Source organism: Staurois parvus, unplaced genomic scaffold, assembly GCF_062004578.1.
Source record: "Staurois parvus isolate SC_StPar_1 unplaced genomic scaffold, SC_StPar_1.0 ptg000655l, whole genome shotgun sequence".
NCBI lineage: Eukaryota > Metazoa > Chordata > Amphibia > Anura > Ranidae > Staurois > Staurois parvus.
The window spans coordinates 393870-420179 of record NW_028318451.1 but is presented as its reverse complement, the minus strand read 5'-3'; the positions used below and the strand labels follow the sequence as shown (position 1 = coordinate 420179).

The 26310-nt window shown below is 42.1% G+C and overlaps 1 protein-coding gene across 4 annotated transcripts in view; it reads left to right on the top strand.

Moving 5' to 3' along the window:
- GALM (galactose mutarotase) overlaps window positions 1–26310 on the top strand; it is a 106485-nt gene that overhangs the window by 52442 nt on the left and 27733 nt on the right. For all 4 annotated transcript variants that reach the window (XM_089694180.1, XM_089694182.1, XM_089694183.1 and 1 more), the window contains one exon: window positions 14696–14850. In XM_089694180.1, the coding sequence (XP_089550306.1) occupies window positions 14696–14850 (155 nt within the window). The remainder of the gene's footprint in view (window positions 1–14695; window positions 14851–26310) is intronic.

Below are 26310 nucleotides of genomic sequence, written 5' to 3'. Positions count from 1 at the left end.
GGGGGTACCCAATCATCCCGGGGAGGGGGGGGGGGAGAGGGGGGGGGGGGAAGGAGGGGCGTAAAAACAAAAGAAAGTTGCCAAACAAGGCCCTTACCTTACTGCAGGCCTCCCCCGCTCCCGACAGATCTGCCTCCATGCCGCCGCAGACTCTGCCTCGGTGCGACGGTTTTTCAGGGGCTGGTGGGCTCCGCCCCCCCCCTGCGATCCCCCCTCGCCGACCCCCCTCTCACGGCCGCCGGTGGAGAAGCGGCCGTGGCACGGGTTCCTTCCACGGCCCGCCGCCCATTTCCAAGATGGCGGCGGCCGTTCCCTGCTCCTGCGCCGGAAGTGACGACACCCGGCGCCCGGAAGTGACGCGATCGCAGCGTCCAGACCCACCGCAGCCGAGCCTCCTGGCCATGCTGCCGGGATCCAGGAGCAGGTAAGACTTACCTGAAACCCCCAGGGAAAGGCACCAATGCCTCGGTCGGCGGAGCGGGCTCTACCCCCCTGGAGAGCCCCGCTGGGACCATCTGGGGCCGACGCCCCCACCCCACAACGGGCATCCCTGGTGAAACTGGCTGAAAGGTCCCCCCCCCTCACAAGGCCCCTGCCTTGCTTGGAGGAAGGGGGGGGGGCCCCAGCCAGGGACCCTCTGTACTCCGCCAGAGAGCCCAGATACAAAATAAAAAACGGGCGTAGCTCCTTCCTGGCCGGAGGAAACACTAAAACTGGGGGCCAATGGGAGAGAGGACGCCTATAAAGGGGAAAAAAAGGTGGAGCGGGTGTTTCCTGGGAGGAGCCCTATCTCTCAAGTGAGCTGTCCTAGAAGATGACTCGGGAAAACTATTTTTTTTTTTCATTTTGGATAGAGTAAAGAGAGGTTATAACCCCTGGCAGTTTTGTTTTTTCAATCTGTGTCCCATTGGGGAGATTCCTCTTCACTTTATGTCCCAAAGTTAAAACAGAAAGCACCCCTAAAGCTGGGGAATTCCTGTTTGTTAGCAAAGTCACCAAAACTAGTATTCCCAATGGATGATTTTTCTTCTATCCCTCTATTTCTAATTCTAATGTATTGTTGTTTTATAAATACAAAACAGTATTTGTGTATTCTGAATTCAGCAACATAAAAACAAGCCCGTATTTACCTTTTTAAATAACAAACATGTCATACTTACCTAGTCTGTGCAGTGGTTTTGCACAGAACAGCCCCAGTCCTCCTCAGGTTCCCCACCTGCGTTCCAAGCCCCTCCCCACTATTGAGTGCCTTAAGAGCAAGCCACTCGCTCTGGGGGTACTCCTGCGTGCTCGCTCCTGAACTCTGCTCTGTGTGTCTATAAGACATACAGAGCACAGCTTCTGTTTGCAGCTTTCCCCTTAGCCCCCTCTCGATCCAGCGGCGTGCAGGAGAGCCTCGGCTGTCCTGGAACTCCCTTGGCTGAGACAGCAGCGGGAGCTATTGGCTCCCGCTGCTGTCAATCACAGCCAGTGAGCCAATGAGGAGAAAGTGTGGGGCAGGGCCAAGCAACAGCTCTGTGTCTTATGAACGCATAGAGCCAGGCTGCAGAGTGAGCACACACCAGTGCCCCCATAGCAAGTGGCTTGCTATTGGGGGTATTGGTCAAAGGGGAGGAGCCAGAAGCGTTGGTGGGGGACACTTGTGACAATTGTGCGGTCATACAACATTGTACCCAAACTAAAATTTCATAATTTTCTTCACACAACTAGAGCTTTCTTTTGGTGGTATTTAATCACCGCTGGGGTTTTTATTTTTTGCTAAATTAACAAAAAAAGACCAAAAATTTTGGAAAAAAAACACGTTTTTCTTTGTTTCTGTTATAAAAGTTTACAAATAAATAATTGTTCTTCATAACTTTGATGTATTCTGCTACATGTCTTTGGTGAAAATAACCCAAATTAGGATGTATTATTTAGTTTGTAGGAAAGTTTATAGAGTTCACAAACTATGGTATAGATCTGAAAATTGATCAATCCTGAAGTACTGACAGCCAATCTAATTTCTTGAGGTCCAAGAATGTCAGAATAGTACAGTTATCCCCAAATGACCCCTTTTTGCAGAGTAGACAGTCGGACGTACTTCATTAGAGGAATGGTGAGTTTTTTGAAGTTGTATTTTTTTGGTCATAATTTTTCGGAAAATGAAAAAATTAAAAAAATTATTTTCACTATTTTTTTTTTTTTACATACTGTCACCAGTGCAGTACAGCGTCATCATATAACTGGCATGGCGGTGATCAGGGACACTGACTGGTGACAGTATGAAAAAAAAAATATATATATATTTTTTTATTTTTAATTTTTTATTATATTTGTTGTTTTATTTTTTTTAAGATTTTTTTTTTCATATTTTACTATGACCAAAGTAGTACAATGTTACCATAGTAACATTGTACTACTTTGGGGAAGTGATCAGTATTTTTTTTTTTTTTTTTACACAATTTGCTTATAGCAAAGAATTACTTTGCTATAAGCAAGCATTTACCTGAATGAAATCGATTCATTCAGGGTTTTTTTTTTTTTTTTTTTTTTTTTTGTGCTTAGCTGTGATTTGGCCAAAGCTAATCACATGACATGTGCATGTGATTTGGCCACAGCTAATCACATGACATGTGCATGTGATTAGCTGTGACCATTCACAGCTAGGCACTAGTATACAATGGATGGCATGAATGAAGCCATCCATTGTATACAACTGTCATGTCACCTGCTGTGATTGGTCACAGCAGGTCACATGGTACTGGCAACGGGGTCGGTACTCAGATCTGTCATCGGCCATGTCCGAGGTACACGGCCGGTGACAAATCGCACCGCTGCGCAGCTCTGCAACCGCGAGAACTGCGCATATGCGGGAGCATGCCAAATGGCGTGCACCCGGAAAGCTGAAGCATTTTTGCGGCCGCTATAGGCCGGGTGGCTAATGGTTAAAAGTATGTTATATGTAGTGAGACTTTGTTTTTTAAAGATAAGTAAACTATTTTCACCAAAAAGTAGGAACTCCCTTCAAACCAGGAGTCATTCACTGGGGTATCATTACTCTTCAGGCACTTCTAGATAAAAGGAAACTTGGCTTGAGAAATTGTCAGGCTGATGTACAGTATTAACTATTCTTTCTATTCTCCAGCTATCATACTAATTTTATGACTAATACATTCAAGACTCACTGTTCAGGCATAAGTAAGCAGATCAGGAGTTCTGATTTCACATGCTGCATGATTTGGGAGAGACCTTCAGAATGTATTTTCAGTGACATGGCACATGATAGCTATCAACAGCTGTTTACCTCTCACAATTTTCTCTCTCACTATCTCATCCTCTTGTCCTGCTCTTGGTTAGGAGAGCTTTCTTAGCTTGATTGGTGCATGATTGCAGATATTTTCTACTGCAGCTGTAATACACAGCTGACATCAGCCATTGTTAATCTTTAAAAAATCCAATTCTCTAAATATGTCTTGGATATAATTTCAAGAAACGTATGTTCTCCAACAGCTAGACAAGTCCTCTTTAAACATGGGGATATATAGGACATTTTCCTTCTGGGCCTTAGAATCTCTATAAGAGACTAATAAAAGGTTGATGCAACTGGAAAGTAAATCGATTTAAAGTTTAAAGGAACACGTCCCACTTGGTCTGTACGACTCCATAAATGTTGCCTGTTTTTGTGAAAACTGAACTTTTTATTTTTGGGCTGCACTATTTATGCTGTATCGGATAAAAATAGTACTTTTAGCAGAGGCTGTTGAAATTGTGAAATTGTATTTGATACTTTTTATTCTTTGATCTAGATCAAGGGACATATTTTTTCCTTGGAATGCTTGATAATTATAAGGCTTATACATTGAAGAACACAAAATACATTATAGATAAGATTTATGGATTTAATTATCAAAATCTAAGATTAATCATGAAATATTTTGGCTTCTATAGAGTAACCTGCAATTAAGTAAGTCTTTCTCTACCTGCCGACTGGGATAGAAACGGGGGATCACTGGAGAGGTGAGTATTGGTGAGCTGAAGGGGAAAGCCTTTTCCCAGACACAGACCCTGAATGTGCAAAATGACAGTGTCTTGCAATATGTCAGTGTTGAAGGATTCTGAGCACAGAACATTCCCAGAATACAAATCTGTAAGCTGTTCCTTTGTTTACAATTTTCTGGTCCTTCAGTTTTAGCTCTTCTACTCACTAGTATTTACTCCTGATCTCCTTCTGCTTTGTACTCTGCTTATCTTTTGTTTTGACTCATGTTTATTCTCTCTGGCTTGCCCTGGTCTTCTCTCCGTGTACAGACTGCCCTTGCTGTGAATATGACTAAAGCTGGCCATAGATGGATTGAATCTCAACCAGCCAAGATTCAATTTATCTATGGGCAGGCTGGTTGTACTGAAGTTGATTCATTAATCGACTTCAGTACAACCAGTCTGTTGAGAGTTTTTCCTTTGAGCACTGCCAGCGGTTATAGCCGCCAGCAGTGATCATTGTATTCTGATGTTAGCGAAATCTTCTGCTGTCAGAACATAATAACTTATCAGGAGGGATTCCCCCATCAACACTGACTGTGTTGATGGGGGGAATCAAGCACTTTTCTTCTCTTCCACCTGTGGTGGAAGAAAACTGCATAATAAGTGGGCTGCTTAAGACTACAGATCTACCTTACTTCCGGAGGTTTCTTATTATTAGCCAATATCCTATGATTAAATTACACATCAACCAATGGATGAATGCACTTATGTTGCCACAGTTTGCAACAACAGGCTGCTAAAAATTTGATGAAATCTGAGTTCTGTATTTTTCACTTATACTGTGAAGTGCTTTATGTACATTTTCCTTTAGGGTAATGACAGAAGAACTTTTTTCTGCTTCTCATATTTTATCCCTTTCTTGTATGAGATCATATAATGTTTTTGAATAACTGCATTAATTGGTGTTTTTTAAATATATATCTGATTAAAATCTAGCTTTAAAAATTCACCTTCATCTGAAAGAGGTGTCATTGGCCAGGATTTGCAAGTGTTAGCACCTGAATTTGCAGTGTGCTGGCACCTCACAGGAAGCTGCTTGAATGCTGTGATGTTATCTGTCAGAGAAAATATGTTAGCATAACAGAATTGCTGACACAAAGGAAAATGAAAAGTTACTAGCTTGAATAATAACTTGCAGTGGTTGGAAAGTCTTTTAGTTCTTTACAGCTGGTAAAGAACATCAAACACAAAACTTTTAGTTATTAAATAGCAAGAATATTCAGCAAGGGCTGGCTATAGATTTACAAAAGGGAACTGTACATGTGTGGGACTTTCAGTATATCTTTGGTAGTCATCCAATACACAAGTGAATACAATTTATAAGAATATCAATTGTATTCCAATATATTAAAAAGTATTAAATCCAACAAAACATTAAAACACAACCACCACTATTATTTGCTGTATATGCTTGTTTATTAGTCTACGCGTTTCGTGGCTTCCACCGCTTCTTCAGGACCAACAAGGCATGTAAGTGGTTTAGGAGATTGCGAAGGTTATAAAATAAAGTTCTGAAATGGAGAAAAAAGAAAACATAAATATCAAATACAAATTATATATTCAGTTCATACATACATCAAAGGTACCCCATATATGTAAAAATTAATCAGATCATTAATAAGCTATCCTCATGATAACAATGATTTCTTACCCCAATGAGTAAACAGAGGGAAAAGAGAAGCCAAGAGGATTATATATCTTTGCTGCTGGACTCAGTAAATGTGCCTGTTGGCCCATGGGAGAGATTCCTAGAGGTAAACAACTGCCAACGTAAACTCCCTAATACCTCAAACATCAAATCTCATAATGAAAAATTTGAGGCTTGTGAGGTATTAGGGAGTTTACTTTTGGAATTGTTTACCTTTTAGGGATCTCTAGAATTTTGGGATGATACCTTGGTAGTCTATTTACTATCCTAAATGATCTCACTCTTCACCTTACTACATATTTTCAATACTTATTGACTATAGATTTAGTGTTGTCTCTCTTTACCATAAATTTACCCTAAACCTCTTTGATATTTTTTTTTAAAAGCAAACCAACATCCGCTTGAAAACACAATTGCACCAAGTTATTTTTTATATGCGATAGCGCTACGATTCTTTCCTGCCCATAGACAGTCTATCACTAGTTAGGAAAAAATAACCTTTTCACCTGACATAACTGCATGCTTTGGCTTATGTAATGTTGTATTCTTTTAAATGTGGCATGGACCGTGGTGGAAATAGCAAAAGGTAGTTGGCCCTTACTGAGGCACAGCTGGTGTGTTAGAGCTTCCATCAAGCCATTGAGGGTGCAGATGTGCTGCAGACAGAGAAAAAAAGCATGATATTTGCAATTGCCTGAATAGTGGTAGCAATTAATCAATAGATCGGCAATCAATGTGCTGTTGTAGGCTGGTTGTTACAAAGTGAGGCACATGGTTTCTATCCACTTTCCTGTCTCCCTATAGTAGAAATACTGCTACAGGGCAGCACGGGTGCAAAAAATCATGTATATACCCATGCTGCCATTCGCAGCCTCGGCTGTCAATCACAGGGTCTTGGCCGGTGATTCCCAACCGGCACTTGGCGAGCTCTGAGGATTTCCAATGGGGGAGAGACCTGTATGTAAACAATACAGATCTCTCCCCCGTCAGCTCCTGCACACTGCTTTGTATGGCTCTGAATAGCAGAGCCATACAAAGCATTTTGATTACAGTGAAACACACACACAGCCCCCATAGTAAAACAGCACAGAGTTAACCCTTTGCTCGCCCCACATGTTAACCCCTTCTTGCCCAGAGCCATTAGTTCAGTGTCAGTGCTTTTTATTAGCACTGATCACTGTATTGGTGTCACTGGGGATGTCAGTGACACCAAGTCATTTCCTCCAGTGTCAGAATGCCCTCCGCAGTCCCACTATAAGTCGCTGGTAGCCACCATTACTAGTAAAAAAAAAATAACAAAATTCCAATATATATACTGCCATTTGTAAATGCTATAACTTTCACATAAACCAATTAATTTACACGTATTGGGATTTGTTTTTAGCAAAGACATGTAGCAGAATACATTTTGGCCTAAATTTATGACGAAATTTGATTTTTTAAAATTTTTTTACTGGACATGTTTAATAGCAAAAAGTCAAAAATATTGTTTTTTTTTTTCAAAATTTCGGCCTTTTTTTGTTTATAGCGCAAAAAAATTTAAAACCGCACAGGCGATCAAATCAAGGGTAATTTTATCCCTCCATTTTACGAAGTCGTTTATTCAGACTTATGCAAACTATGTGACACCCCTAAGAAAAACCACACATCAGATATGTCATACTCAGAAAAAATGACACTTCATAAGCTCAATAACAATTCAGATATCATTATCAAGCAAGCGGACAAAGGAGGGGGTATAGTGATCCAGAATAGACAGGACTATCTTAAAGAAGCCATGAGACTCCTGGGCGACTGTGAGACCTATGAAACACTAACAGCAGACCCCATAAGTCACTACAAAACCTCTCTCAAGGCTCAACTAGACTCAGCCTCACGAGTAGGTGTGTTGACAAAACCTGAGTGGCTTTTTCTTTATAGACCATTCCCCCTCACCCCACATTTCTACCACATCCCCAAGATTCATAAAGACCCCATCAATCCACCAGGAAGACCCATTATCTCTGGTATAGACAGCCTCACTAGCAATGTGGGCAATTATATTGACCATTTCTTGCAACCATATGTAACATCTCTTCCCTCGTATGTTCGAGACTCAGGACACATGTTGAACATACTGTCGCAATACCACTGGCAACCAGGGTATAGGTGGGTTTCACTGGATGTGGCCTCACTTTATACCTCCATAGCACATACATTTGGGCTTACAGCGATCCAACACTTCCTCTCTTTGGACAGTTCTCTGCATCCTTTGCAGGCTAATTTCATTACCCAATGCGTAGAATTTTGTCTAACACACAATTACTTTGTGTTCCAAGATTCTTTTTACCGGCAAATAAAAGGTACAGCTATGGGAGCCAGGTTCGCTCCCAGTTACGCCAATTTATTTATGGGATATTGGGAAAAATTTCATATATGGAGTAATAACCCATTTGGAGCGAACCTTGTTCTTTTCACGAGATATATAGATGACATCTTGATAATATGGGATGGCACGGACGAGGAATTAGAACGTTTCTTCACACATTGCCAATGTAATCCTTTTAACATTGAATTTACGAAAGTGGTCAATGATAACACACTTGTGTTCCTAGATCTGGAACTGATGTTTGATAACGAACTCAACATCATCTCAAAAACCCACTTTAAGCCCACAGCTGGAAATTCATATTTGCATGCTGCCAGCCATTATCATCCAAGATGGATAAAAAATGTGCCCTTAGGCCAATTTTGCAGGCTGAAAAGAACCTGCTCACGTTTAGAGGATTATGATATGCAGAGCAACACCCTTAGAAATAAATTTATAGAGAAGGGGTACTCTTCGGCCGTCATTAAACAGGCATACACAAAATATAGAGCACAATATTCCTTGGTCATTCCAGAACAAGAGCGGGTTCGTGTTGAAGGAAAACAGCTTACCAAACGTATTGCCTTCTGCACTCAATTCAACCCCAAGGCCTTCCAGATAAGAAATATTTTTAAAAAATATTGGGGCATTTTACAACAGAACCTTTTTCTCAGTAGTACCATCCCAGAACATCCGGAGGTTATCTTTAGAAAACCAAAAGATTATAGGATTTAAATAGCCACCAACAGAGTCAAAAAAATTCAAAATTCAATGGGGTCCCCTTGGAACAGACTTTTTGACCAAAAAGGTAGTTACAAATGTGGGGGCAGCAACTGTGGCTGTTGTAAGTACATGTGGCACAAGAAAAAAGAGGTCATGGGGCACGATGGCAACACATACAGCATTAGGCAATTCATCAACTGTAGCACACAATATGTGGTGTACTGTCTCATTTGCCCCTGCAGTCTATTATATGTGGGTCGTACCATCCGCACTTTGCGTACAAGATTTGGGGAACACAAAAGGAACATCAAACATGGTCGTGATAAACACTCCATCCCAAACCACTTCAAAGAAAAACACGACAAAAGCCCTATGGGTCTTAGGGTGTTTGGTTTGGACAGCATACCTAAGGACATAGACACAGGCAGACGTTTCCGCCGTCTATGCCAGAGGGAAACCTTCTGGATCCACCGCTTGGGCACACTATCACCCAGAGGGCTAAATGAGGGGTTTGACATCCAATCTCTCATCTAGTTTTGAAATATTAATCCCCCTTGACTCACTCCCCTTTTTATATATATATATGCCAATCTGGGTGATGGGATATCTTTAAGATAAGTCACTTTCTTTGTGGTCAATACATTAGGCATATCACCGTTTTAGTCCCTAGAGATGTCAATCTCCTGCTATCATGGACAAAAGTAGGGGCGGACTGTTGGCTCGTGGGACCCATGGTCAGTGGGGGGTCTTTGGGCACCTGTGTCCTTGCCCACACTCGGGAGGGCCCATGGGAAGGCTCCGGGGGCATCTCATGGGGCCCCTGCTGGCTCCGGACCCTCGGGTGGTCCATCCGCCCCTGGCCACATGGTTTATATGGTTTTATTGCACTATTGTTCTCATTGTTTTATTAATAGTCTTCATTATCATCATTTTTCCACCACCATAGTTTATGATTATGTTCAGTTTCATCATGTGCGGTGTGAACTTGGATTAATTATTTATATATATATATATATATATATATATATATATATATATATATATATACAGATTCCCTGCGATCAATTAAACCAATACAATTACACCAGTGTATCACATATTTTTAATATACACCCGCATCAGAGGCGGGCCTCTTTCCTTTTTTTTTTTTTTGTCTCTTCTTCCCTCTTCTCAGACTTATTATTCATTAGTTTCATGTTTTCTCATTCTCCCCCCCCCCCCCCCCCCTATTTTTGTCACACTCCATACATCATACAATACTCACCACATATCTATATCCCCCTTCCCTCCTCCCCCCCTCAGTTCTGACATGTTGATCATTACATTTTCATTATTCATTACAAACATATCTGCCCTCTTGGTTCCCTTCCCCCCCTCTTTTCCTTGCCCCCTAAGTCTGCCACTTTCATAGGTTCATTTCCATTATAGAACATTCATCACATCTGCCTCCTCTTTCCCCTCTCCCCAGCTCTGTCACTACTATCAGCTGCATTTCCAGTACACATCACACAACAGGTCTCTGTCTCCCCCCCCCTTCCTTTCTGTCACACTCATATCTGCCTCCTATCACTCTTCAGTTCAGTCCCTTTGTTCCCGAGGCCATCCGTGCCATTATCACCACAACACCACATTCACCCCCTCCAGCCATCCTCCACATGGCTATGCTGACTCAGTTCCCTTCTTCCCCTCTGGGAGGAGCCTTGCAGTCACTGCACGTGTTCATGTTTTGTTCCAGGGATACCAGACATGAGTCATCCGGAGTTTACTTCCTGTCTCGTGGTTTGCATTCCAGCAGCCATTTCCCCACAGGCATAAAGCACACTCTCACACCATCCCACTCAGGCGTCAACAGCAAGGCTCTTACTTTCCATTCATCATACAACAGCATCAGAGGTATCTACACCATATTCATATGTCTCATCCATTCACTTAACCATTGCCTCCTAAAGGTCATTCATAGACACACTCTTTATTTCATGTCTTCTAATGTCCCCAATTTTTTTTTTTTTCCAACAGTCCAATATCACTACACAGCACTAACATAGCGCCGACAGTTTGCTCAGCGCTTCACGTTTGAATAGATATATATGGTCTACAGCCACACTCGTTACTTTAAACTGATAATCATCCACTATGCACTAGTCTTATTACTTTTATTTTTATGATGTTTATTAATATTATTATTTTTATCATCATTGCCAGTGTTACTACTACGATTATTTTTATATATTTTATTTTAAAAATTTTTTTATATTTATCTACATTTGCAGGTGCTATATTCATGTGTTTTTAATAATTTTTTATTTGCTTTGTCTCTTATGCATATACACATATACAAAGATACATACATGCACTGTGTATATATGTTTGTATATGCGTTTATAAAAACTAAAAAAGATTGCACTTTAAATAACCCCCTCCAACCCATCATCTTATAACAAGTAGAGGAGGTGGAGCTTTGCTCCCAAGGCATCTAGCCCTGGTTATTTACTACTTGACCTCCATACATTTTGGTCATCAGCTCTGAGGAAAGGGATTCGTCCCCGAAACGCGTCAGCATTTGACCGCACTGACAGTGAGAACACCTTGCCTGCCGTTGTGGCCATTGTCATTTTTCAATGCTTTTGAGATACATGCTTCTTCTGTGAGTATGTTTGTTTTTATTATTCTTTCACTCCTACAATAAACCTTGGATAATGCACTAGGTGTGTGCGCCACCTGTTTTCTTTTGATCAAATGCCACCAAAAGAAAGCTCTATTTGTGGGAAAAAAGGATGTAAATTCCATATGAGTGCAGCGTTGCATGTCCACGCAATTGTCAGTTAAAGTAGTGCAGTGTTGTATCTCAGAAAATGGCCTGGTCAGGAAGGGGGGTAAATCCTCTGGCAGGCAAGTGCTTAATGTGGATTTTTCAGTACAGTTCTCCCCATATAGAGGTACATATGGTTATTTGCAATACTAAGATGCACAGTGGCATTTTGTTAGTGTCATGATGTGTAATGTGTGCCCAGAAAACATTTCCCTGTGCTATTATATCAGAACCATTGTCATAAAACAGGCTGGATCCTTGGATTCATGGGGTCTACAAATTATGACCCTACCATCTGCATGATGAGGCAGAAATTTAGATCTCCAGTTGTTCATCTTGTGCTTGTTGGATTATTATTTCCTGTTTTTAGCTGACAGTAGAAGAACCCTGTGTATTCCTCCACTGCTGTAGCTTACTCACTTCAAAATGGTATTGAACCCAAAAGCAAACATGTATTACATTGCAGCTTACCAATTCTTAGACATATTGGCTGCATTTGTTTTCTTTTTCAGTTTTTTCCTCCTTTTATTTCACCTGGTGAGCTGGCCAGTAAGTCTCTTGCTTTCAACAGAAGCTTTCCTGCAAATGTTCCAGTTAAGACTGTTGAGACAAACCATTTAACAATGATGTGGGAACTTACAATGATCAACTTTTATTTATCATGTAAAATCCTTTATCCCAAAAGAAAAAAAAACTGTTGCTGTAACTGCAGTGTGAGCTGGGGTTCAGCTTCAATGTGTTAGTGTATCTACATCTGCTAGCATATCTAACACTCCCCTCCCTCAGATTAACAATGCTGCTGTCTTCTGTGCTCCTTCATCTTGAGTGGGGGCAGTCTAGTACAGGGGGTACAGATCACCAGATCAAAACAGAGCGAGAAAGCTTAGAAAACTAATGCAGCCAACACATATAAGGAATGGTAAGCTTAAATATAGTTAATTTTTATTTTTGGGTTTATTACCACTTTAAGGATGCCTTTCTGCCCACCATTGTATCGAAAAGTACTTATTTAAGCAATTGTGGACTTCCTGTTTGCTTGAATAAGCTTGGCTATTCTAAATTTAAATTAGATTTTTTTGAAAAGGTGTTTATTTCAAACAGAACTTTCACACCATTATCTGTAAAATCTTGGCGAACAGCGTCTTTAAAATCCGAGAAAGTCAACAGTTTCTGAAATGCCACAACCACTATGTAAGTTGTTATTTGGTCAGTCATGTATATTTCCCAGTCTGTTTACCATGGTTGCAAGAAGTGGACTTTTGGACCCTGTCTGCATGCTTCCACAGGAAAGCCTAAAAAATGTAAGAAAAGACAGATTTTACATGTACTATCTAATATTTGCTCTCCTGCAGAGCTACAGCTTCCACAGGAATCTCTTGAAGGAACACATTATACAGTATCTATAAATTGTCCCCACATTTAGGACACCACATTCCATCGCTAACACATTAAGTATAAGAGCAGAGATTATGGGACTTATAGGGTGTCTGCGTGATGAAATTCTGTGAACCTAATGGAATATAACTACCAATGTACGGTAAATACCAATATACGAAAGTACACAACACCCCCACCCCTCATCACACATTTGCCTTGTACTACACATTATACAAGCTTATGCATTCAGTTATTGATAAAATTCTCTTTTCACTCCACAGTGCATTAGTAATTGTTAGGAAAGGATGATGGTACTGTGTTACGTATATCTCAGACAGTCTGCTTCCTTGGACAAAATGGCAAAGTATCTGAAACAATGCAAAGACATATTAGAGCACATAATTAGCCAGATAAACATAATTACTCCAAGCATCTACAATTATAGAAACCACTTAGAATTTAAACTGTGTGCATGTGATATCTAGCGCTTTCACCAAAGACCCCCCCAGGGGACTGCAGTGGACAACATGGGCCAGGGACAGGCTGCCTCTGTATTCATATTATGAAACAGTGTATTAGGATTACTTTATATTCTGTGACTCACAGGGATACATGATATCATATCTTCTCTAAAGTGTCTCTTCTCCAGGGAGAATAAGTTTAATGCTTGTAATAGTTCATCGTAATTGAGATCCTCCAGTCCCCTTATTCATTTTGTTGCCCTTCTCAGGACTCTCTCCAGCTCAAGCACATCCTCCCTGAGGATTGGTGACCAGGACTGAATGGCATACTCATAGATGTGGTCAAACCAGATTTTCATAGTTTTATCTCTTGAGTAAATACCCTTTTTTATGCATGCTAATATTCTGCCAGCTTTGCTTGCTGCAGCTTGGCATTGAATGCTGTTGCTGAGTCTGTCATCTACTACGACCCCTATGCCTTTATCCATCCTGGATTCCCCCAGGGGTTCTTCCCCTAGCGAGTAACTTGCGTTCATTTTGTAGCCCCCGAGTGCATTACTTTACATTTTTCAACCATAAACCTCATTTGCCATGTAGTTGCCCACTCCTTTATTTTATTGAGGTGTTCTTGCAAATTTTCTCTATCCTGTGAAGCTATTGCCCTACCTAGCTTTGTATTGTCAGCAAATACTGAGCTTGAGCTATTTATACCAACCTCTATATCATTTATGAATACATTAAACAGAATTGGTCCCTGGACAGAGCCCTGAGGTACCCCACTTACCACTCCAGACCAGTCTGAGCACACACTATTTATCACCACTCTTTGGACACGCTCCTGTAACCAATTCTCTATCCATGAACAAACCCTATAGTCTGTCTACAGACCTCAGTTTGTGAATTAAGTGTTCATGGGGGATTGTATTGAATGCTTTTGCAAAATAAAGGTACACAATATCCACAGGCCTTCCCTTATCTAGCTGCTGTTAGGATTTGTTTTACCCTCCGTCATGATGGGGTTAAAGGATTTTTTAGAATAGTATTTACAGCTCTGAAACTTTAACAAGCCATCCATAACCTGATTGCACTAATTTGGACTGATGCACTCAGCTAAATTAGTAATACCTTTGAGGGAATACATGGTAATTTAACCTGGCGTTTTTTGTCTATATGCCACTGTGATGAGTAAGACAGTCATAGAAGCGTGGATGGTTTTCGGTGTGTTCAATTGTTATATTAACAAAAAGAATTTAAATAAACCAAGCTGTACAAATGTTGGCACATTTGTTGAAAATATTATATTTATCCAGGCTACACAGACAAACATCCCTATTTTGGAGCAGTGATTGGTCGCGTTGCAAACAGGATTGCCAAAGGTATCTTCACTGTGGATGGTAAAGATTACCTTCTTCCAATCAACAATGGGCCTAATAGCATCCATGGGGGACTTAAGGGCTTTGATAAGGTAATAAGGGGTTTCTTTAAAATATACATGTACATTGTAATCATCATGTATCCAGTATGCTGTACCATTGAACTGACTTGATTGCATTTATAGATTTACTTAAGTTTTTATGTTTTTAATTGTTTTTTATGTATCATTGCTTTAAAGTCAATTGCTCCTTATACTAATTTTTTCCTACATATCACACAATCCAGGTATATAGTTTTCTGATGGTTCTAGATTATGACAGGCGGTATTTTTTTTCATAAATATTAGTAGATTAAATGTTAGTAGAGATTTACGGTCAATGAATTAAATTAAATTTTTATAACATCAGCATTGTCAGGGTTGTGGAAATTAAAAAAAAAAAAAAATACTTGTCCAGGGACTAAATTTGACAATCTACATGTCCAGATAAAAAAAAAAATATTTTTTTTTAACCAAAACTGTATTTAAATCGGAGGTTATTTTAGGAATGTTAGGGGCTTTTAAAAACAAAAGGGGCTTTATGGCGACTTAAAGGTGTAATTATTTTATCATTGCGCTGTTTATCTCCTCCTCACCTCCCTGCCTGTCTCCAGCACTGCACCCGGGGACTAGCAGGGAGGAGAGCACTAATTGGCTGCTCCTCAGAAAAGGGGAGTGTTGGGTGTATTCTTTACCCCTTTCGCTGCCAGAGCCTTTTTTGCGTTTTTTTGCACAAGTTTTCATTTTAGGCCTGAAGATTACATAAAACCCCCAAACGTATATTTTCTGAAAGCAGAGACCCTAAGGAATAAAATAGTGGTAGTTCCAATTTTTTTTACGTCGCATGATATTACCACAAAATTTCAATATAAAATGCAAGTTAATTTTAGGGCATAAAAAAGCAATACATTTCCCTATTTTTTTGTAAAATATAAAAGATGAGGTTGCACCGAGTAAATAGATATCCAACATGTCAAACCTTAAATTTACGTGCGCTCATGAAATGGTGACGAACTTCAGTACCATATATTTTCTATAGGTGACAATTTTAAAGCCCCTTATAGGTCATCAGCATAGTGTACGGAGGAGGTCTCATGCTAGAATTATTGCTCTCATTCTGGCATGCGCAGTGATATGTAACGTGTATCGCAATCAAGATTTTCATGTGTAGGCGCCCCAGCGTGTACTTTTACGTTTGTACATGTGTATATGTGGGGGGGGGGGATGTCCCGTGCTTGGGTGTAACTTTTTGATTTTTCACAATAAAAAAAACCAAAACTTTTTTTCTTACTTACTTTTTGTTTTAATCACATAGGGAACAAAGTCCCCTTTCAATTTCCTTTCAATTTCTAAGAACTACATATCCGATGTTACCTTTCTGCCTGCAGGGACTGATATCTGTATTGCCTCCTGAAACTCCTCCTCTCAGCACCATTGTAGTTCAGAAGTGCAAGATCTGGTAATATCCTGGGCTGGACACTACTTAAAAGCAGTATTAAACCTGAAACCAAAAATGTAATATATTGCAGATTACCAATCCTTAGACGTGGTGGCCGCAATAGTCACCTTCTTTTGGTGACTGGCATTCAGCTTTCCAAGGTCCTCAGAAAGCCTGGTCATCGTATCCTGCTTGAGGACCGTGACTACCGGGGAGGCCCAGACTCTAGCTGACCCCTGGATTCCTGATTGTGCCATTCCCTTGGTCTCTGTGCCCCAGTCAGCCTGCACCTCCTGAATCCAGATACCATCTATCAGAGGCATTGACAGCAGCTTCGGAACCTGAGGGGCAGGAAGGGGTGATTGGATCTGAGGACTGCAGCCCTCTCTCTGTAATCCAAGCATCCACCCCAATAAGGCCCTTGCACCCCCAATCCAAGCGTGCTGTCTCTGCCTATGACATCTGTCTGTCTGCCTGTTGACACACCATGACACATGAGATCAATTAACAGGCTCCCAGCCCCCAGTGAATAGGCCAGTCATTCCAGCCTCCCTGTTCTTTTGTTTACACTTCCCAGCAGGGGAGTTCACACCTAGCCCCAGGCTGAAATCCCCATATGAATGGCTTTCCAGAGCTACCTTACTCGTGGGACTACAAGTCACAGCTAGCTTACCTCTGAAGCTCCTTTGGGAATCGCTTTTCAGTGCTGCCTGAGGCGTGGAACTACAAGTCCCGGCCGGCTGTTGTGTACCCTTCTTAGCAGGGCAACTCACAGCTAGCTGACTTCTGAAGTCCCTTTGGGAATTGCTTTTCAGTGCTGCCTGATGCGTGGAACTACAAGTCCCAGACGGCTGTTGTGTACCCTTCTTAGCAGGGCAACTCACAGCTAGCTGACTTCTGAATTTCCTTTGGGAATCGCTTTTCAGTGCTGCCTGAGGCGTGGAACTACAAGTCCCAGCCAGCTGCCTAGTCCTGTGCAAGGCCAACGGCTGGGCACTTATCAAGGCAGAATCTTTTGGGCCTGGGCAAGGAACAGGCCTATCCAGACCATCCCCTTGCTCAGCCCCCAGAGACTGTACCTCTGCCCCCGTCACAGTACTGTGGGTGACCCCCAACAGTGAAAATACATAATTTGTCTCATCATGAATATCATAATCATTGTTAGCATTACCAACCATACCATCAACAATACTGACATTATCAATGACATTACTGACATTACCATCAATGTTGCTGACATTATTATCATCCACATTGTCATCACAACCATTATCAACAGTCACGTTCATAATATCAATGACACATGCGTTCGATACCTCCCCAGGCAAGGGGATTTCTTCTCGTTCTCCAGCTAATGGAGAACCCTGTAGCCCCACTCCATTCCCAGCCCCCTCCCTCTGTCCATCCACAGGTGGCCCAGATATTACCCCAATATCTGCCCACATTACCTTGGCAGGTCCAGAGAGTTCCAGGGGGCCCTTCCGGGTATTCTCGGCAGGGGCATAATAAGAAACCAGAGTGCCTAGGTCAGCACCCAACAAAACAGGTGTGGGAATTTCATCCGAGACCCCCACCGCCCTCATCCCCCTCCCCGCACCCCAGTCTAGGAATACCTTTGCACAGGGTATGCGTGAACAGGTCCCCCCAACTCCTGTGAGGGTAAGGAACTTTCCCGGGATGAGGTTCCGTGGCTCAATCAGCTCTGGCCGGATCAAGGTGACTTCTGCCCCGGTGTCCCGGAAACCAGTTACGGACCGGTTGCCCACGGTAACTTGCTGCAAGTTGGCGGGGTTTACCTGCATCTTCCTGCGAATGAACAGCACAGAAGAAGAGTTGCTGGCCAGATGATGTCGTCTGCTTCTGCTCAGGACACTGCGTCCTGAGATGTCTGGTTTTCCCATGGGTGAAACATCGGCGGGTGTCAGGCAGAGATGGCTTGGCTCCAAGCGCTGCAGGTGTGGGCGGAGCAGAAGCTTGACTCACCGAAGTAGGAGAGATTGCTAGGGGCGATTTCCCCCCTTTCCAGCCGTTCGGAGGAGCCTTGCGAGGGTCAGACACCCGCGTGTGGACGAAGGTATCTGCCAGGTCTGCTGCAGCTTTAGTAGAGGCTGGCTCCCTCTCCAAGACTAACTGTCTGACGTCTGCTGGGCAAATGTGCAAGAGTTGATCTCGTATCATGAGATCTTCCAAAGACTCATGGGAGTCAGCTTTCAGTCCCTTAGTCCACTGTCGGAATATGGTGCATAAGCGACTCGCCACATCCGTGTAAGAGTCCCCAGGTCCCTTCTGCATGGACCTGAACCGCTTGCGGTACACTTCTGGGGTCATCTGGTACTTCCGGATGATGGCATGTTTTAAAATTTCGTAATCATCGTCTTGCCCCTCTGGCAATTCGACAAACGCATCCAGGGCCTTGCCTCGTAGCCCTGGTGTCAGGTACCAAGCCCATTGAGTTTGGGGCACATGGTACTGACAGCACGTTTTTTCAAATGACAATAAGTACGTGTCAATGTCACTCTCCTTTTCCATCACTGGAAACTTGGCTGCGCCCACGGAAAGAGTGGCGTCTCTGTGATCTAGGGCCCCGAGGTTCTGACCCGGTCGCTGCTGGAGCCTTGCCATCTCCAGCTCGTGCCGACTATCAGCTTCCCTCTGCACCGCCTCTCTCTCAGCCTGGCATTCCGCAGTTTCTCTGTCAGCCGCTGCTTGGCATTCCTCTCTCTCAGCCTGGCGTTCCGCAGTTTCTCTGTCAGCCTGGCATTCAAGGAACCGCAGGTATGCCTCAAGATCTGTCTCCATGAGGCGTTTCAGGGCTTTCTGCATCTGAGGAGAGTCTCTGCTGGTTACAGGCACTCCGCTGCTGGCCCGCTCAGGCGGTGGTGTGACGATAACTTTCGGTGATCTTCCAGTGTCAGCCTCTGTATGCCCATCCTGTGAGGCCATCTCTGAGCCACTGGAAATGTGGGTAGCGGGAACCCCTTCAGGTTCAAGTTCCCCCGAGTTCTGATCTGCTCGGATATCATACTCCACTAGATCACTAATCAAATCTTCACGATTTTTGCGACCGACGTCCAATCCTCGGTACATTCTGCCTTCAAGTCACCTTTGCTCATTTTCTCATATTCTGCTACACCAGGCATAATTGCAAGCAAAGATAGAATACGAAAGTAGGAAAAGGAAGGAGCTGTTGCTATATGTCTCTGTCTCTCTCTCTCTCTCTCTCTCTCTCTCTCATATATTTATATATATATATATGTATATATATATATATATACAGTGGGGATCGAAAGTTTGGGCACCCTAGCTAAAAATTTGTATTAATGTGCATAAAGAAGCCAAGGAAAGATGGAAACATTTCCAAAAGGCATCAAATTACAGATTAGACATTCTTATAATATGTCAAAAAAAGTTAGATTTTATTTCCATCATTTACACTTTCAAAATAATAGAAAACAAAAAAATGGCGTCTGCAAAAGTTTGGGTACCCTGCAGAATTTATAGCATGCACTGCCCCCTTTGCCAAGCTGAGACATGCCAGTGTCATGGATTGTTCTCAATCATCGTCTGGGAAGACCAGGTGATGTCAATCTCCAAGGTTTTAAATGCCCAGACTCATCTGACCTTGCCCCAACAATCAGCACCATGGGTTCTTCTAAGCAGTTGTCTAGAAAACTGAAACTGAAAATAGTTGACGCTCACAAAGCTGGGGAAGGCCATAAGAAGATAGCAAAGCATTTTCAGATGTCAATATCCTCTGTTCAGAATGTAATTAAGAAATGGCAGTCATCAGGAACAGTGGAAGTTAAAGCAAGATCTGGAAGACCAAGAAAAATATCAGACAGAACAGCTCGCAGGATTGTGAGAAAAACAATTCAAAACCCACGTTTGACTGCACGATCCCTCCAGAAAGATCACTGGAGTTGTGGTACACTATTCCACTATAAAGAGATACGTGTACAAATATGCTCTGCATGGAAGAGTCATCAGAAGAAAACCTCTTCTACGTCCTCACCACAAAAATCATCGTTTGAACTTTGCAAATAAACATATAGACAAGCCTGATGCATTTTGGAAACAAGTTCTGTGGACCGATGAGGTTAAAATTGAACTTTTTGGCCGGAATGAGCAAAGGTACGTTTGGAGAAGAAGGGGCACAGAATTTAATGAAAAGAACCTCTGTCCAACTGTTAAGCATGGGGTTGGATCAATCATGCTTTGGGGTTGTGTTGCAGCCAGTGGCACAGGGAACATCTTATGAGTAGAAGGAAAAATGGATTCAATAAAATTTCAGCAAATTTTGGATGGTAACTTTATGCCATCTGTGAAAAAGCTGAAGTTAAAGAGAGGATGGCTTCTACAAATGGATAATGATCCTAAACACACTTCGAAATCCACGGGGGATTACATCAAGAGGCGTAAACTGAAGGTTTTGCCATGGCCTTCACAATCTCCTGACCTCAACATAATTGAAAATCTATGGATAGACCTTAAAAGAGCAGTGCGTAACAGACAGCCCAGAAATCTCAAAGAACTGGAAGACTTTTGTAAGGAAAAATGGGCAAAGATACCTCAAACAAGAATTGAAAGACTCTTGGCTGGCTACAAAAAGTGTTTACAAGCTGTGATACTTGCCAAAAGGGGCAGTACAAGATATTAACTCTGCAGGGTGCCCAAACGTTTGCAGACGCCATTTTTTTGTTTTCTGTTATTTTGAAAGTGTAAATGATGGAAATAAAATCTAACTTTTGTTGACATATTATAAGAATGTCTAATCTGTAATTTGATGCCTTTTGGAGATTTTTCCATCTTTCCTTGGCTTCTTTATGCACATTTAATACAAATTTTTAGTTGGGGTGCCCAAACTTTCGATCCCCACTGTATATATAAACAAATATACACCGCTTGTTTCTAAGGACTGTTTCCACAAAGGTTACAATCCTTCAGTGCAGAGCCAATTTTTAACACTGCACTGAAGCTCTTAATGCAATTATCCCACGTACGCTGCCAGCCAATATGTCACGATTGCAAGATCGCCGCCACCAACATGCGACAATCTCACGACCGCGACCACTAATATGTCACGATCACGGCGTCAGACCCCAGACCTTCTCACCAAACTCGTGACCGAAGGACCGGCCGATCCAGACCGCGATCTGACGTGCGTAACAATGCCACACCCAACTGCACCCTACACAGCGATTTTCCAGCTAATGGATTTCAATCTGTGCCGGCAGCCTGGATGCGCTTGTTACTGGGTCGGGTTAATTACGCAACTAACCCTTCACTGCCACCACCTCTTTTTGCACAGAAAAAGGGGAAACTCTTTATCAAATATACACTGTAATGGTTGAAAAGTTGTCTGTCCAATACGGTCACCGCAGGCCGATTGGGCAGAGGAATAAACAAACACAGTAGCGTCTCTGTAGAGGCAGGAATTCGTAAATTGCAATTAAGCGCTTTAGAAAAGCAAGAAGAAAAGGAGACAAGGCCCTTTCTCCTTTCTTCCTTGCTTTACCATTTGGCCTACATTTATGGAGGTCCCTTTCTCATTTCTTTCTTGCTTTATCGTTATTATCTGACAAATTATATAATGGTATTATACCATTTGGTTATAGTGAGTCAGCAGCTGTATTGATCATGAAATTGTGAGCATATTGTTTTTAGTATATATATCAGCTTGATTGAAAAGCTGTTTTACCGCTTCCCTACCGCCCTATAGCAGAACTACAGCTACAGGGCAGCAGAGCTGCGCAAAATCACGTATATATACGTGAGTTTGCATTTCTGGGTAGGGAGTGCATGCGCACCACCCTACCTGCACCGCCATTGGTGGCTACAGCTGTCGATCACCAGGTCCTGGCCAGAGATTACCCGCCAGCACCAGGCGATCATCGAGGAACATTGACAGGGGAGAGGTCTGTATGTAAACAATACAGATCTCTCCCCTGTCAGCAACAGCATGCTGCTTTGTATTGCTCTGCATAGCAGAGCAATACAAGGCAGCATGCTTACACAGTAAAACACACACAGCACAGTTAGTAAAACAGCACACAGTTAACTCTTTGATCGCCTCAGATGTCAACCCCTTCCTGCCCAGTGCCATTAGTACAGTGCCTTTTATTAACACTGATCACTGTATTAATGTCACTGAGGAGGTCAGTGGTAGTTAGTCAGTATCCCCCCAGTGTCAGAATGCCTGCCGCAGTCCCGCTATAAGTTGCTGATCGCCACCATTACTAGTATTAAAAAGAAAACAAAATTCGAGTATATATGCCGCCATTTGTAGATGCTATAACTTTCACTTAAACCAATTAATTTACACGTATTGGGATTTTTTTTTAGCAAAGACATGTAGGAGTATGCATTTTGGATGAAATTTGATTTTTACATTTTTTTTTTTACTGGATTTGGCTATTTTTCAAAATTGTCGGTCTTTTTTTGTTTATAGCGCAGAAAATAAAAAATGCAGAGGCAATCAAATACCACCGAAAGAAAGCTCTATTTGTGGGGAAAAAAGGACATAAATTTCATTTGGGTGCAGCATTGCATGACTGCGCAATTGTCAGTTAAAATAACGCAGTGCCGTATCACAAAAAATGACCTGGTCAGGAAGGGGGTAAATCCTCTGGAGGGAAAGTGGTTAATATGGCTGTAAATAAACAGTATGCTTTGTGAAGTATTGCAAGGTTCCCTTTTTCGGTGCCAGTAGAGTCTATTATTTTTTTCTCCTTTTTTTGTTTTCATGACCTGCGTAACAAGATAGTGGAACTTTAATAAAGATGGAAAAGAATATAAAAAGATATCTAAAGCCTTGAATATGTCATTACTGTTAAATCACTTATTAAAAAGTGGAAGATTCAGGGATCTCTTGATACCAAGCCAAAATCAGGTAGACTAAGAAAAATTGTAGTCACAACTGCCAGAATTGTTCAGGATACAAAGAAAAACCCACAGGTTACCTCAGAAGAAATAAAGGCTGCACTGGATAAATAAGCTGCATGGTCGAGTTGCCAGAAAGAAACCTTTACTGCGCCAATGCCACAAAAAAGCACAGGTACAATATGCCCAACAGCAGCTTGACCTGCCTCACAGCTTCTGGTACACTGTAAACTGGAGTGATGAGACCAAAATAGAGCTTTGTGGTCACAGCCATAAGATCTATGTTTGGAGAATGGTCAACAATGATAAGAATACCACCCCAACTGTGAAGCATGGTGCTGGCTCACTGATGTCTTGGGGGTGTGTAGAAAATACTGGCATTCTTCTGCACGAAAGCTGCGCATGAGACACTTAGACTTTTCAGCACAACAATGACATTAAGCCCAAGGCCAAGTTGACTCTCCAGTGGTTACAGGAGAAAAAGGTGAAGGTTCTGGAGTGGCCATCACTATCTCCTGACTTTAATAGCATCGAACCACTATGGGGACATCTCTTGCAGTTAATGCAAGACAACCATTGACTTTGCATGACATGGGGGCATTTTGCCAATACAAATGGGCAGCTCTACCACCTGCGAAAATTCGGGGCCTCATAGACACCTATTACAAAAGACTGCACGTTGTCATCTATGCTAAAGGGGGCGATACACAGTATTAAGAACTAAGGGTATGCAAACTTTTGAACAGGGGTCATTTCATTTGATTACTTGTTGCCATGCTTTGTTTTATGATTGTACCATTCTGTTATGACCTACAGTTCAATATGAATATGAATCCCATAAGAAATAAATTAAATGTGTTTTGCCTGCTCACTCATGGTTTCTTAAAAATGGTAATGTATATTACCAAATCTCCAAGGGTATGCAAACTTGTGAGCACAACTGTATACATCATTGTAAGGTTGGTGGACTTAAGAAGACATCACATTTCTTGATGTACTTTTTTGAATTCTATATGCACCCTAGGTGCGTTTGGGGCCATGCATCCACACATCGCATTGGGAACAGCGTCTGTATCTCTGCAGCTTCTGCTTCCCAACTGACAGCAATGAGACTGCTGCCTGCACGGGAATGCACAGAACACCTGTGCATGTATGTGCATATGTGGTTAAACACAGCCTTCACATGGGGTGTATGGATTCATACACCCCATGTGAACGAGGCCTTTATAATTGATTTTAAATAGAAAATACTGCATTTGGCCACTAGATGAAGCTAAGTGTCTTAGATCCATCTAAGCATACTTAGCTGCATCTAGTAGCCAAATGTGGTATTCTATGCTTAATGTAAGCGCAACAGTGCACATCATCATAAACACCATTCCTACCTTCAAGCATTGTGGTGGATTATTTGGAGCAGGCCCTGTATAGCTAACCATTTTCTTTTATATCTCTCTCATTTAGCTTGCAGGTTAAATGTGAGAAAATCAATATATATACAAGTGTAGCACTATCTCCTTGGGAGTTGCTGAAGATTTGGGTTCCTCCTATTGTTCTGCACAGCCAGGCAACACGCATTTTGGCAGACTTGCACTCCAGAGACAGTAAACAGTCCTTGAACATATTTTTTAAATTTTATTAGCGGTAATAAACTTGGATGGGGTTGAGGGGTGCATGGGATGCCCAAGGAACTGTAAACTGAGGACAACCTCCTGGCAACTATCTACAAGTCCAAAATAAGGATTTTCTCTTCTAGGAGAGCTCTCCAGCCTCTCCTGGTATACCACCCCAGACCACAGATAATCATCTTCCTATCCAGATGTCTGGAGGAATCCCTGAGCAAGGGGATCCAGTGGTTGCTACAGCAAAGGTTAACAGCCCCAGGTATAGAGCGAGTCAGGTTTCCCTCTTAAATGCTCTTTCCCCCTGTCTGGTGCAGGACTACTCACTCAGTCCTTTTCCTGTAAGTTGGTAGCTGCTGGGCTGGCTCCATAGGTGGTCCTCGCTCTACGGGCCAGTGAGGTCTGAGTGATCCTCCTTCCAAGCTTGCTGCCTGTAGGTAGGCCCTCTCCCAGGCTCCTACAGCTCTTCTCGCTCCATCTTCCACCCGAACTCTCCTGCTTCTGAGCAGGCTCAAACATACTTAAAGGCTGTCCCAACCCCATGCCAAGCTTCCTGCCTGGGGATTGGTCTGGATCCTTTAAGTATGCAGACAAGCTCTTCCTCACCCCTGCCCATTGAGTTCTAGAGCCTTCTCCAAGTCTCTAGATCAGGGGGAGGTATCAGGGAGCTGATCTGCAGAGCCTCTCAGCCCTTACCCAAATTTGGGTACTCATCATTTCTATCTAAAAAACGAATTAACTAGCTCCCCCTAGCTAATTAGGAGGGTGCTTCACAAGATCATTGTATTCAAGTAGCCTCAGCACTAAATGCCCAAATGGTGTTTGCATCTAATAAGATATAATCACTGTTCAGCCAAGTATTTTACACCCAAATTGTTTGGTTTTTAATCGACTTTTGTCAAGCTGAGTGGTGCCAACGTCCTGAAATTCTCATGATTCCGCAGGAATCAGTTGAAATTTGAGCCGTGTATGGCTAGCTTAAAGCTTTTGAGCATAGCGTGTATAATAAATGCAGAAAAATACAAGGAATCTTGCAGAAAAAACTGATCCAGTTTGCAAGAAATGTTTGTCTTTGAAGATTTATCTTCTAGCAGTACAATGACCTCGCACATAAAGCCAAAACTGTGCACAAGCATAGCTTGAAAACAATAATGTTAATGCACTGGCGTCGTCAAGTCAAGCTGTTAATTCAAACTGTCACAAAAATTATTAATAGACACGTATTGGGAGTTTTTGTTTTTTTTTTTACCAAAAATATGTAGCAGAATACATTATGGCCAAATTTATGACTAACTTTGAGTTTATTGGATGACCAAAAGTAAAATTTGGGCCATAATGTATTCTGCTACATGTTTTTGGTAAAAAAAAAAATCCCAATACGTGTATATTAATAGTTTTTGTGACAGTTATAGCGTCTACAAACTATACACTTTATTCCCAAAGTAAAATCAAGCACCTAGGCATGCAGACTTCTTCTACAAACATTTGTGACAGAATGGGTCGCTCTCAGGAGCTAATTGAATTTAAGCGTGGTACTGTGATAAGCTGCCACCTATGCAATACGTCCATCCGTGAAAT